This window comes from Mytilus californianus, unplaced genomic scaffold, assembly GCF_021869535.1.
Source record: "Mytilus californianus isolate M0D057914Y unplaced genomic scaffold, xbMytCali1.0.p SCAF_2, whole genome shotgun sequence".
NCBI classification, from domain to species: Eukaryota; Metazoa; Mollusca; class Bivalvia; order Mytilida; family Mytilidae; genus Mytilus; species Mytilus californianus.
In genome coordinates this window covers 99111236-99124342 of record NW_026262668.1, presented here as the reverse complement: position 1 = coordinate 99124342, position 13107 = coordinate 99111236, and the positions used below count along the sequence as shown (strand labels likewise).

The 13107-nt window shown below is 33.9% G+C and overlaps 1 protein-coding gene across 1 annotated transcript; it reads left to right on the top strand.

Annotated features, from left to right (window-relative positions):
* The first annotated feature begins 1541 nt into the window (after nucleotides 1-1541).
* On the top strand, nucleotides 1542-10302 carry LOC127730539 (zinc finger protein 383-like). The gene is made up of 3 exons (XM_052238976.1): nucleotides 1542-1703; nucleotides 7224-8881; nucleotides 9580-10302. The coding sequence occupies exons 2-3, from the start codon at nucleotides 7240-7242 to the stop codon at nucleotides 10197-10199; spliced, it is 2262 nt and encodes a 753-aa protein (XP_052094936.1). The 5' UTR covers nucleotides 1542-1703; nucleotides 7224-7239; the 3' UTR covers nucleotides 10200-10302.
* The last annotated feature ends 2805 nt before the right edge of the window (nucleotides 10303-13107 follow it).

The following is a 13107-nucleotide window of genomic DNA, read 5'->3' as shown; positions in this document are numbered from 1 at the left end:
GATTTAAGATAGACTAAGTTCAAATAAATAATATATATATATATATATATAAACGCCTAAAAAGTGTACACAACAACACCAATAACAAAAAAAGGAACTATAAATGTAATTATTTATAAATATTTCGGATAACAGATATCCTTCATCAGTAAATATGATTGTGATGTTGAATGAATCATATATCAGTCTACTTAGATTAAACTATAACAATCTTGAAATTTATACAATAAAAAAGTCAAACCGAACATCAGGTAAGACGCTTGCACAATTCTAAATATGTGTTAAACACGACATAGGTTATATGACTAATTACAACAGAGAGTTCAAATATATGCTTTAAATAAAAATAATAATGTGCGATATGAACTAGCACAATTCTAAAGCTTTAATGGTGACGACATTTATGATGTTACAAGAACGATTGCGTCAATAAGAATTCCAAATAAACAGCACTGAACGATCTAAATTTGTAAATATTTCAAATTTGACAACGGTAGAGTAGTTACAACAGAGTCTGCGTATTTAAACATCGCAAACAAACGGCCGTTAAAATATGATAATAAAGGTTAACTAGTTGAACGTGGCTTGGTACTTTTACATCCCTCAAAAAATTAAGCAATTTAAATTGGTATATTCAACAGATTTTAGAGATGAGTAAGGTAAAGAAATAGAAACAGAGACTGTAATAATAAGCAATATAACCCAAATGTGAAGCACTGCATGGAGTAGAACTACATCTTTTCATTTATCCCATTTGGTACCAAAGTTGTTAATTTTCTTATCCAAAATCTTTCCCGAGTGAGTCTATCCTCCCTAGACCAAGCAGAGTTGTGGTCAATGATTGTAATGGTCAGTCGATTGAGATCTGTCTTAGTGTGGCCAGGGGATCTCAAATGTCGACTGAGAGGGAGGTCTGGCTTGCATTGGTAGTCGCTACGATGACCGTTCATTCGTTTGTGAAACGGCTGTTCTGACTCGCCAACATACTGTTTACCACATTTACACTGTAGGAGATACACAACATTTGTAGTCTTGCAATTAACATTGCAAAATATGGTGTATTCTGTACCAGTGGAGTGACTGTTAAAAGTCTGGGTAACCAGTATTTGTTTGCAAGTCAGACATCGTTTGTTTCCGCAACCCTTGCAAGAGCCCACATATATATATATATATATATTCCTACAATGTAAGTTATATTGGCACTTCTTTTTGACCAATCATAGGTCTTGTCTTGAAGCCTTAAAATATTGCATTTTAATATATTTCCCGCAAAAAACTCAAAATAAGTTTTTGGAAAACTTGTAGAACTATAGTTATATATCCCATTTAATATTATCATTAACCTTAATTTGAACATGTTGAATAGGTTGTTCAAAAATGAACCAGGAATGTACATTATTTGTTATTTCTAAGTATTAAATGATTTATTTAATTAAGACAGACTTAAACGTAATCTTTGTACACAATACATTCAGTCACTAATTTACAGTGTAAACAATCCAAGTCACGTGGGAAATAGCATAATGTGTGCATTACTAAGAGCAGGATATGACGCACTATAAATAAAGTTTCTTTGTCCGTAAACAACACACAAACATATTAGTCAAGTGTGTAGTACACACGTCGAGCAGGATCAATCGATCAATATCCTTATCTCCGAAGGAAGTGATTGGAAAAGGACAATAATAAAACTAAGTTATCAGGTTTGTAAATGATTAGACATACTCAACTTTATTTTAAATTTACATTCACTAGATGCGTTTGTCATTATTAATATCGTTACTGCATAATGGAGTGTTTGTTTATGAGCAGGATATGTTGAAAGTGTTTACGTATTCATCATGTTCATGTAGATAAGGTTGTCGTTTTAATATACACATACCAGGGGCTAATTACATTTTGTGTCAGAAGTATGTATCGTATATATATATGATAAATGTAAAGATAAAGATAAAAGATAAAGCTATTTTATTGGTTTAACATGTTTAAAATCCAAAATTACAGGATTTACAATCAACATTAAGATATACATAAACCATAGATGGGTTAATACATCTATACATAAGCACACAAAAACATAGGTGAAATACAATTTTATTTATTGAATGCCATCATGTACAATAAATATGTTTACCAACAGCATGAACAGATCAAAATAGAATTACGATACATACACGATATATATATATATATATATATATATATATACTAAAATAATAGAAATGAAAAAAAACCCATCAGTTTGGTGTACTCAGTAGTATATATATATGTATGTTTAAATATGGTAAGTAATGTAAAATAATAGAAAAAAAAACTAAGAGACTTTCTTTTGAATGTCCCTTTGTTAACAGAAAAGCATGTTCCCGAAAATAATAAAGGGGGATGGGGAGGGCATCCAAAAAGGAAGCCATGCCAATCATATTTTGTGTCGGTGACAATGTAACATATCATTAATACGAGGTAATCCATCCTTTTTTTTTTTACGATCAATGCATTTGAATGGGGACATATAGTTGGAACCCCCCCCCCCCCCTTATCCTGTGTTAGGAACCGCCCTTTTATAAATGGCTGAATCCGCCCCTGCCATTACAACGCCAATGTATTCTGATAGCTTTAAAGGAGCGCAAAAGTCAAAAGTTAAATAAAAAAAATATAAAAAAGTCAGGAAAACTAAAATGTACTTTGTTCTTTCGAAATGGTAGAAAATACTTGAATAAGGCCACACAATGGCTCCAAATGCAATCTTGTGGTTTTTTTCATTGTACTTCCCCTCTCACAGTATCTTCTTGACTCGAATGCTAACTGTACCCGTGAAGTTTCTGAATCTAAAGAGATAAACATATGCCATAGTCAATTCTTGAGAATGGAAAATTTATGACATATCTAAAATTAAAAATCAAACTTTGGCTGTGAAAAATCTCTTTGTCGGAAAAAATATTTTCAGAACAGAGACCATGGAAACTAATAGAAAATGTATTATGAAAATTCTGACCTATCAAGCATAAACAAAAATTCAAAATGGAAGATATACTAAACCATCATTGACCATTAACCCCAGTAAATGAAAAAAATAATTTAAATTCGGATGAAATACATTTTTTATTGATTTTCCTCATTTTAATGCTGCAAGGTTCGAGCTATTGATTCGTTTTAACTTCACCTAACAAAACAGTATTCATATAAAATGTCAGATAGCAGATAGAGAGTTATTTATCCAAAAATTAACAGAAAAAAACAATGTTTTCGATGTTAGTTATGTCATGTGCTCATTAAAGTTGACATCCTCAAAGATGAAACAAGAAAGAGATTACACTGTATACAGTATAAGACGAAGACATCCTCTGTCGTATAGTTAGTATATATATCTTATAATATTCATGCATAAATAACCGTTAAATTTCTGAGGGGACATACATATTTGTGGGAGTCATCAATTAATTGATCTATAACTGGTGAACTTCTGAAAATACGGTTTAATCGTTGTCCATGAAATTAGTTCATAGCAACTACAAGCAAACAGATCTCTAATGGCTTAATAATCAGATGCGTAGAAAAACTAGGCAAGAAAACCGATGATGCATGATAATGGAAAACTTGAAGTTTGATGCAGTTGTGAAACCAGAAATTATATCATGAATTGGAAAAGAATGAGAAACGTGTACCTTAAATACGCGGGAATGTGACGCTGAGTCTTTGACAGAATATAAGTTTCCCCATAATATTTGTTCCAAAGAACTTTGAGAACTTTTCTTATATAATATTTTATCCAATGCTATAACAAAATTTCCTTCACAAAGGATAAAATATTACATAATGAAAGTTCCCAATTGAACTTTTGTTAGTATGCTAAAAGTTCTTTGGAATAAATATTATGGACAATGTTTTGACATTTTCCACCAGTTTGAAACTTTTAATTGGAATTTTTGTTATGTGACCAAAGTTCCCTATAACAAATATACTGATTTCTATCATGGTAGCAAATAAGTAACAACTAATGAGGCAAAATGAAATTAAAAATGGAAATGGGGAATGTGTCAAAGAGACAACAACCCAACCAAAGAGCAGAAAAAAGCCTGAGGCCATCAATGGGTCTTCAACACAGCGAGAAAATCCCCCACCCGGAGTCGGGCTTCAGCTGGCCCCTAAACAAAAATGTGTACGGATCAGTGAAAATGGACGTCACACTCAACTCTTAAACATACAATAAAATTTAAAAAACATTTTAAAACATATTGTATATACAAAACATTGTTTATATACAGGAATATTGGTTATGTTATAAAAGTTCCAGGAATATTGGTTATATTACATGTATTATAAATGTTCCAGGAATAGTTATCATGGTTATTAGATAATTAAAGTTCAAGGAATATTTATTGTATGATCAAATTTCTAGGAATATATACTACAATATCCAAATTATTTCTACCTACATTCATTAATTACAGTAACTAAGATGCAATCAAGTGTAAAAAATCACATGACACTCTTTTATAAAAGGAACAAATATTATGAAACCATATGATGTTTTAGTTCCAGGAAAATGTCTTATGAAGGTGGAAATAATATTATGTAATGTTTGTTCCCAAGAACTTAATAATCCATAGTTTTGTTCCAGGGGGAACAAGTATTATGCGGCACAAATATATGTTCACAAGTCCACAGTCGCTTGGGGAAGGGACCCCCTTTTTACTTTATTTTTTAAATTCAGCTCTTTTATTTCTTTAGTATTTTAACTTGTTTTTCTCACTTTTTATTGTATTCTTGTAATAGCAGTATATTTTGACCGATGCCGCTATATTCTTATTTTCTGTGGCATCGGTAAAAAATACTGTTATTGTTAAATCGATCGTAAAGATAAGTGCAAGAATATATTTAAAATACTAAAGAAATAAAGAAATTTAAGTTTAAATGAATTTAGAAAAAAATAAAAGGGGGTTGGGAGGGGTGATTATTCCCAAAGCGCTCGTGACTACGTTATACCCCCACCACACTAGGACCACGATCCCGCTATACGACCTCAGAAATTATGAAAAATTTTGGAAGTCGTAGTAAGATCGTGGTGGTCGTGGTAAGGTCGTAGTAAGGACGTGCCGAGAACTTCATGGTCACTTTGAACATGCCCAAAACATTCGTAGTGCAGTCGTGGCCAAAACCAGTCGTAGTAGAAGCGTAGGAAGGTCGTAGTTAGGACGTTGTAAGATCGAGATGGGCGTAGAATCATCGTATTGGAAAACGTGGTGCAATCGGGAAGCCAATGGAAAAGATTTCGCTACGACCTTACTACGATTTCACTGCGACTATCCCGATTTCACTATGTCTTTATTACGCTTCTACTACGATATTGATACGATTATACTACGACGAGGAAGACAATAGAACGCTGCTACTATACACGCTTGCCGTCCTCAGTACGACCGTACTACGATACTACTACGTCCTAGCCACGATATTTGCACGACCTCATTCTGTTGATATAAAAAAACGGATGCATTAACTTTTGATACCTTTGACGGCAAGCTTTCTCAGGGAAACTGGTGTGTACAATGCGAGTCAAGATATTTATAGGAACGAAAGCGCAGCGACAACGTAGTGGTGTCTTGGTTCGATCGTAGTAAACTCATAATGCGATCAGCAAGGTCTTGGTAGAAGCGTACAGAGATCGTGTAAGTCGTGATAAGGTCTTCTTAGACGTTAAGCAAGAGCGGGACAAGATCGTAACTAGAACGTGTTACTATCGTAGCGGAATCGTAGCAGGATCTTATCAGGATCATAGCAAGGTCGTGGAATGAAAGTAAAAACTATATGAAATATTGAATATTCAAGCTGACAATTTTTTTATAGATCGAAGTGGGATCTACATGGTCTTGCTCTTATTAGCTTTAGGGCACCAAAGCTTTAAAAAAAATAAAAATAAGAGAATGTGCGAAAAAAGGCGTTTTACGAGACAACACTCCAGTAAAATACTGAAAAAAATACCAATGTGTCAAGGAAACATAGCTTTTATTGCTGTTCTTTGCTAGAAAATTGACATTTGACTGCAAGACCAAGACCACTAAAATTGAGTTGAGAGTTCAGAGTTATATATATTGTGGTAAACTATCCATCGATATTCAATTCGCTACTGTTTCAAATCCCTTAGGAACAATTGGTTTTATATGGTTTTGACTATTCTGTGTATACCTCCTTTGGTTATTAGTATATATAATCCCTTGGCATTGATTAATATTTGTCCGTTCCAACTTCTGAATCTGAAGCTCCTGAAGAAAATGTTGCATGTGTACATAACAACCTATTTTTGTCATTTTACGTTTCAAAATTCAATAATTACATTGACGCAGATCAGATTTAAATATAGTCCTATAATATAAGCCTTCGTAGATCGATATCGATTGCTTTCAACGTTTTTTATCTGATATATTTTTTTAACTATCAATGCTGCACCACGCTATTCTTTTCCAACCATGTTTTTTTGTAAACAAGTATATCTGACTAAATTATCCATAGCAAGAGTATGTTATGTATACCCAAAGGCACATTTACTTCATACAACACAACCGGAGACCTAAAGCGTTGATAGGTGCATAGAATAGTTGTTTCATTTGCAATCATACCCATCTCCTTATTTTATCTTGGTACCTAGTGTGATCACATCCGAGTTTGGGAATTAGTTGGTGGTCATACTTTAAAAAAAGTCAAGACTGTTTTTGCTGCTTGTCCGGTAAGAACGCGACATATAGGAGTAAGAACAATGACATACTGATCGGCTCGGAGAAGGAACAATGTAGCCTGGAGGTTGAATTGTCTTACTGCATACTGCTACCTTGTGCGTTAATTTTTTTCAACATGTCGGTCTAGTACAAGGCAAGGTTAGTTGAAAATCCGGTTCAGCGTGTTGGTCTAGTTCAAAAAGTGGGGTTCATATTCATATTACATCAACATTCTCCAGTCCTGTTACGGATGTAATATTTATTACTGGACATTAAAGTTAAACACCTATCAGTCCATTCCTTTATTTATAGTAAATACCAGATGAAGATAACTCCATCGATACCCACATGATTAAAAATTATAAAATTAAGGAGATGTGGCATGATTGCCAATGAGACAACTATCCACCCAAGTTATTGTTTTCCTGAATAACGACTATCCGCGTTACGATAAGAATTGTTAACAAAACCAGTTTCGAATTAACATAAATCACTCTTCTCTTTATTTTACAGATATTTTCCAGAGGTCATGGAAGTAGATTCAGAGAGTACAGAAAGACATTTTCCTGTGGTGATGGAAGTAGACGTAGAGAGTACAGAAAGACCTTTTGAATTCAATGATAGCAATCATCAAATGTTTATACAAGAGAACGGTATACCTCTATATAATTTCAAAACTGATCTGGATAATGATAAAGCATTAACAACCATGGATAAAACGAACAGAATGAAAGAGGTTTTTAATCAATATAAAGTAGTTAATGATAAAGGAAAACAGGACGAGGAAAAAATACTTTCAGGTCGAATAAAAACAGATGCTTTGAGAAATCCACTAGAGGTAGAGTCGACAAAATTGTCGCAAGATGTACCATCTATGTTATCGTCCATTGACAAGCTTGCACTCAAACTAGCAGCTAATAAGAAACAACATTTTAAGTCGAATATAAATTGTTCCTCAAGTTCAGTTAGATATGGAGGTGAAATAATTAGGGAATCGCCAATAGAAACACTTGAAAACTTTAGCAAAGCAGACTCAGCTGACCATGTCGATAATATTCACATGGCTCAAGAAACATGCGACATGAGCAAAATTATTAAGGAAATATACGAGAAAAGTTTAATGAGGGACAAACTGTTATTTGATAAATACGGGAAAGCCTCTATTTACTCTCCTGTAGATATTAATTTGTCAACTAAGTCTGCTAGTGACAACTTAACTGGTACTCCAAACAGAGATCCTATACCATCTGATACTCTTGACCACAATTGCCCTACTAATAAAATTGAACTAAATATTAAGAGTTACATGTGTGAAATAAAATCCGAACCTTTAGAAGCTATTGTAAGCGAGGAGTATCAAATAGACAAAGACCAGGCACCTCTCAATGAAAGTGTTTGTCCTGAGAAATCTCTGGATGATAAATATGACTATTTTAGCCGGAATATTGAAATATTCGTAACACATGGGCCACCAAAGATCAAACCTCGAAAAAAGAAAACTATGGAACTGACTGTTAATCAACAAACAGTGCCGGACAGTTTAGATGACCTATGTGTTGAGGAGAAAGAGGAATATACAAAGAAGGGATACGCTAAACCATTTGGATGCGATATATGCCACCGAATGTTTAGTCAGATCGGCCACCTTAATCGACACATGCGCATTCATACGGGAGAAAAACCATTCCAGTGTGACATATGTGGAAAAGAATTTAGTCAGAGCGGAGATAAACGCAGACATGAACGGACGCACACAACATATAGACCGTATCAATGTTTTATTTGCGATAAAGAATTTAACCAGAGTGGTCATTTACAGCGCCATCTCCGAATACATTCCGGACATATTCTTTATAATAATGGCGAATTTGACAAGGAATTAACCAGACAGAAATACAAGGAAGATAAGGTAGCTTCTGCCGACAAAACAAAATATTGTCCACTTTGCGAGAAAACTTTTGTTAAAAAGTATTTATTGGAACGACACATTCGATCTCACACTGGTGAAACGCCTTATAAATGCGAGGAATGTGGTAAGGGATTCACAAGAAAAGATAGACTATACACACATGCGAGGATACACAGTGGAGAGAAACCTTATTGCTGTAAAGAATGTGGTAAAGGTTTCAACCAAAGCAGTCACTTAAAAACACATATTAGGATACACACAGGTATGTTAATACACAAGAGCCCGAACACAGGAGACATATTGTCTAGAAACTACAAACTTCATTCTATTCGTTTTATTTTAATATTCAAAACACAAATTATGCCAACACAGAGTATGAATACTAAGCCGTTGTTTACTTCTCTGCTATTTGATTCGATTGAATGTAACAAATAGCAGACGTAAAAGAGAACCCCACCAAAAACTGAGATGCTGATCTAAGTTGTCCATGAGGGAACATATCATTTGAAGATAGTGTTGCTACCCATACAGCCATCAGACATGATCCCTACCGTTACACAAAATAAAACATTTTAAAAGTGAAAAAAATTAATGTAGATTTGATGTAGCACACTCTGCATTACAAATCGGAAATACCATGTAGCTTTTCCACCACCATAAAAAAGATTAAAAGTCTATATTGTTGCAAGCAAAGCGGAGTTGTTTGCGCATCCACGATTTAAGATGGCTGTTGATTAATAAAAAAATGTAAATATGCCAGTGTCGGCGAGATTTGATAATGTGTTTGAAGGGAGATAGTCGTTTTCATCTTAAATCTGCTTAATCGCACAATTTCATTAAGTATTTCGATAGTGATATATAATAAACGAAACATATAGAATATATAAAATAAAAAAAGGTAACATTGAAATGCTTAAGTTTAATTCACCTTTATTATCTTATTAATTTTTTTTCTGCTAGGTGATAAACCGTACAAATGTGGAATATGTGGAAAGGGTTTTGCACAGTCACATGACCGGAAAAAGCACGAACGCGTTCATACTGGGGAACGCCCTTATGTATGTCCCTTGTGTGGTAAAGATTTCAGTGATAACTCCCAGCTATGGAAACATGCACGTACTCATGATGAAGATCAAGAGGAGGGTACATTATTTAAATGTCGAAGTTGTGATAAGGAATACGAGTACAGCTCTCAGTTAATTCATCACATGAAAGAACACTCGCGTGAACAAGCCGGGAGCATTCAATTACCCAATATTGGAGATTTTGATAATGATTCTGAAATGGAGAAAGTACGATTGACAGCAGAAGCACTTTTAAAAGATACCCTAGACATTAGAGACAGTAGTGTAAATACAGAACAAAACCGCGTCATAGCTGATGACAAATACCTTAATGTAATAAATGGAAAGGATGGAAACGAACATAAAAATGCATTTGAAAATTTACCAGGCAACTCTTCTGATGATGAAGAAAGTGAACCAGATCAGAAAGAAGGTGGTAATGAATCTTGGGAGCCGAAATGGAACGGAGAAATGTATATTGCTGAAAAGGCTCCTGAGAATGGACAGTTTAATTGATGGTCTATTAATATGCGAATTTATTTGAATTTTAACCCGAATTAATTGATGATGTAATTTAGAACGCATATAGAATAAAACACATTTTAAATTCAATATAAAATGTTTATTTTCGCTCACGCACACACATCTCTTAAAGTTCTCTTAAGTCATAGTTTACGATAGCACAAAGAGTGCGCTAAGAATCTTTTAAGAGTGTAACCAGAACCATTCTTTCCTCGCCCTTTTCTTTCTCTTAACATCGTTTAAGAATACCATTAAGACGGTCTTAAGCTTATTCTAAGCACACTTACTAACTTTCCGTCCTGTCCGTCAACGTTTTCTTTCTTTGATTTAGTCATTGCCAAATAAAAATCTCTCGTGCGTTTTGAAGTAACAGGATTTTTTCGTGTACATATTCTGCTAAATTATTGATCCTGATTAAGTGAACAACGTGGGAATATTTAAGAGAAAAAAAGAATATAATGGGCCAGTGCAAAAAAAACCACGAAAACCGGATTTAAAACCAGAGGAAATATCCCCCCCCCCCCCCCCACACACACACACAACGGGAAAATTTGACATTACCAGTTAATTATCGGTGCATTTTCATTGGTTATCTATCTATGAATAAAGGAAAGATTTAATTAATTTTCGTAAACCCGAACGACGGTGTTTTATAGTTTTGGTGGAAATTTGAGGATCATTGAAAAAGATTTGGTATGATTGCCAATGAGACAACTTTCTACCAGAGACCACATGACGTAGAATTTTACAACTATATTTGAGGATCAGTATATATATATGAGACAGTTGTTAGAAATATGCATTAACACAATAATTTCTTTGATATTTTAGTGTCTAAAAAGGTCTCTTTTGTGGAGTATCAGGAAAAAATGGGGCTTGGTATTAATATAGGGTGTTAGAGGATATAGCCATAAATAATATATGCTCGCTATGTCTAACCGACAGGTCTTGATAATTTGTCAATACGTCACAAAATCATGAGGATTTCAGCGTCATGGAATAATCGTCTTGTAAAGTGATCTTGATTTCTTCGCCTGTTAATTATTAATCATATGTAAAACAAGCGCCATTTTCATTCAAAGAGTAGTTTAGGGGTGGGTAGAACCACACTTAAATTAAAACGTGTCAAGTAAGAATCGTGTAAATGCTTAAATTGATGCAAAGAGTTCTTACTAAAGTACAAAAAATTAAGATGTATTCGAGTTACCCGAATTGATAAGTTTATGATAAGGGGATGCAAAGAATTCCCTTAAATCCGTAAGAAATTGAAATGTCTTAAGGGCTGTCAATCATTATAAGATTGATATAAGATTGCTTCTTGTTACACTCTTAGTCACTAAGACAGTCTTAAGATGATCGTAAGTGCTAAGATAGCTTCTTGTTACCGGCCCAGAACTGTTTAGTCCGTCGTTACGATGTCAAAACTTTTAAGTAAAATAATCATAAAAATACAATTTTGTACTGGATTTGATTCAGAGACAAGCTACTTCTCTAACCTGATCACACATTTTCTTGTTTTTCCTTTCCTATTTGAGAAGTTTGCCACTTACTATTGGAAAGACATGGCGTTAAAGTGAATATAGTTTTATTTCGCTTATATTTCAAATAAAAATCACAACATGCTTTTGACAAACTATTTGATCAATATGTTGAAAAAAGAAGCCCTGAAACCTTTATTGCTACATACTGGGTCTACTGAGCTGACAATTCTAAACCACTGGCAAAACTTTATCTTGCAGAGTCATTATGCAGTTGTAAACAAATATCACGTCTAGAAACAGTCATTCTGCAGTTGTAAACAAATATCACGTCTAGAAACAGTTATTAGCATTCTTACCTGTAAAACGTCACATGTAAGCTGCAGTTTGGTTTAGCGAAAACACAGTTTATAACCCGGCAGTTAAAGAAATATCGCCCATTTACAAATAAGCTCTCGTGCGACATATTTTAAGGACTGATCATTGATATATGTAAATTTAACAAAAGATGTATCAAAACAATGAATAGTTAAAATGTACGAGATGCACTGAAAATGTTCTGATCATAGATATTTTATTTATAAAAAAGAAGATGTGGTATTATTGCCAATGAGACAACTTTCCACAAGAGACCAAATGACACAGAAATTAACAGCTATAGGTCACCGTACGGCCTTCAACAATGAGAAAAGCCCATACCGCACAGTCAGCTATTAAAGGCCCCGAAATGATAATGTAAATCAATTCAAACGAGAAAACTAACGGCCTAATTTATGTACAAAAAATGAACCGAAAAACAAATATGTAACACATAAACAAACGACAACCACTGAATTACAGGCTCAAGTTATCTACGCTCGCAGATTTATTATTTTGAAGGGTGTCCTTACAATTTCACGTTTTTCCGTTAAGAAACGACTGAATGAAATTTCTTGAGATAGATGTTTGTGTGTTGACGTCGCGCGACGTTAAGCAATCACCAATCAATAAATCTTGCACGTTTGTAGAATGCATTTAAACTCTCTCAAAATCCTTACATCTTCATTGCTCCAAAACCGAATGAACATAGATTTTTGTTAAAGTCAATGCTTGATGAATTTCTGTTGTAAATATTTTCAGATAATCATACTAGAGTTATGAACTTAGTTTTGTGTACTGCAACACGACATTCAAATGATCATACTAGAGTTATGAACTTAGTTTTGGTGTACTGCAACACGACATTCAAATGATCATACTAGAGTTATGAACTTAAGTTTTGGTGTACTGCAACACGACATTCAAAGAGAGTTATTAGTGTGAAAATACTCGGAAACGTCAATATATATAACGCTACACAATAAAATTTTAGAATGTAAAAGAAATCAGTGCATTTTTTCAATCTTTAGTTCAAATTATCATGCCACAATATAATAAAAGGTATC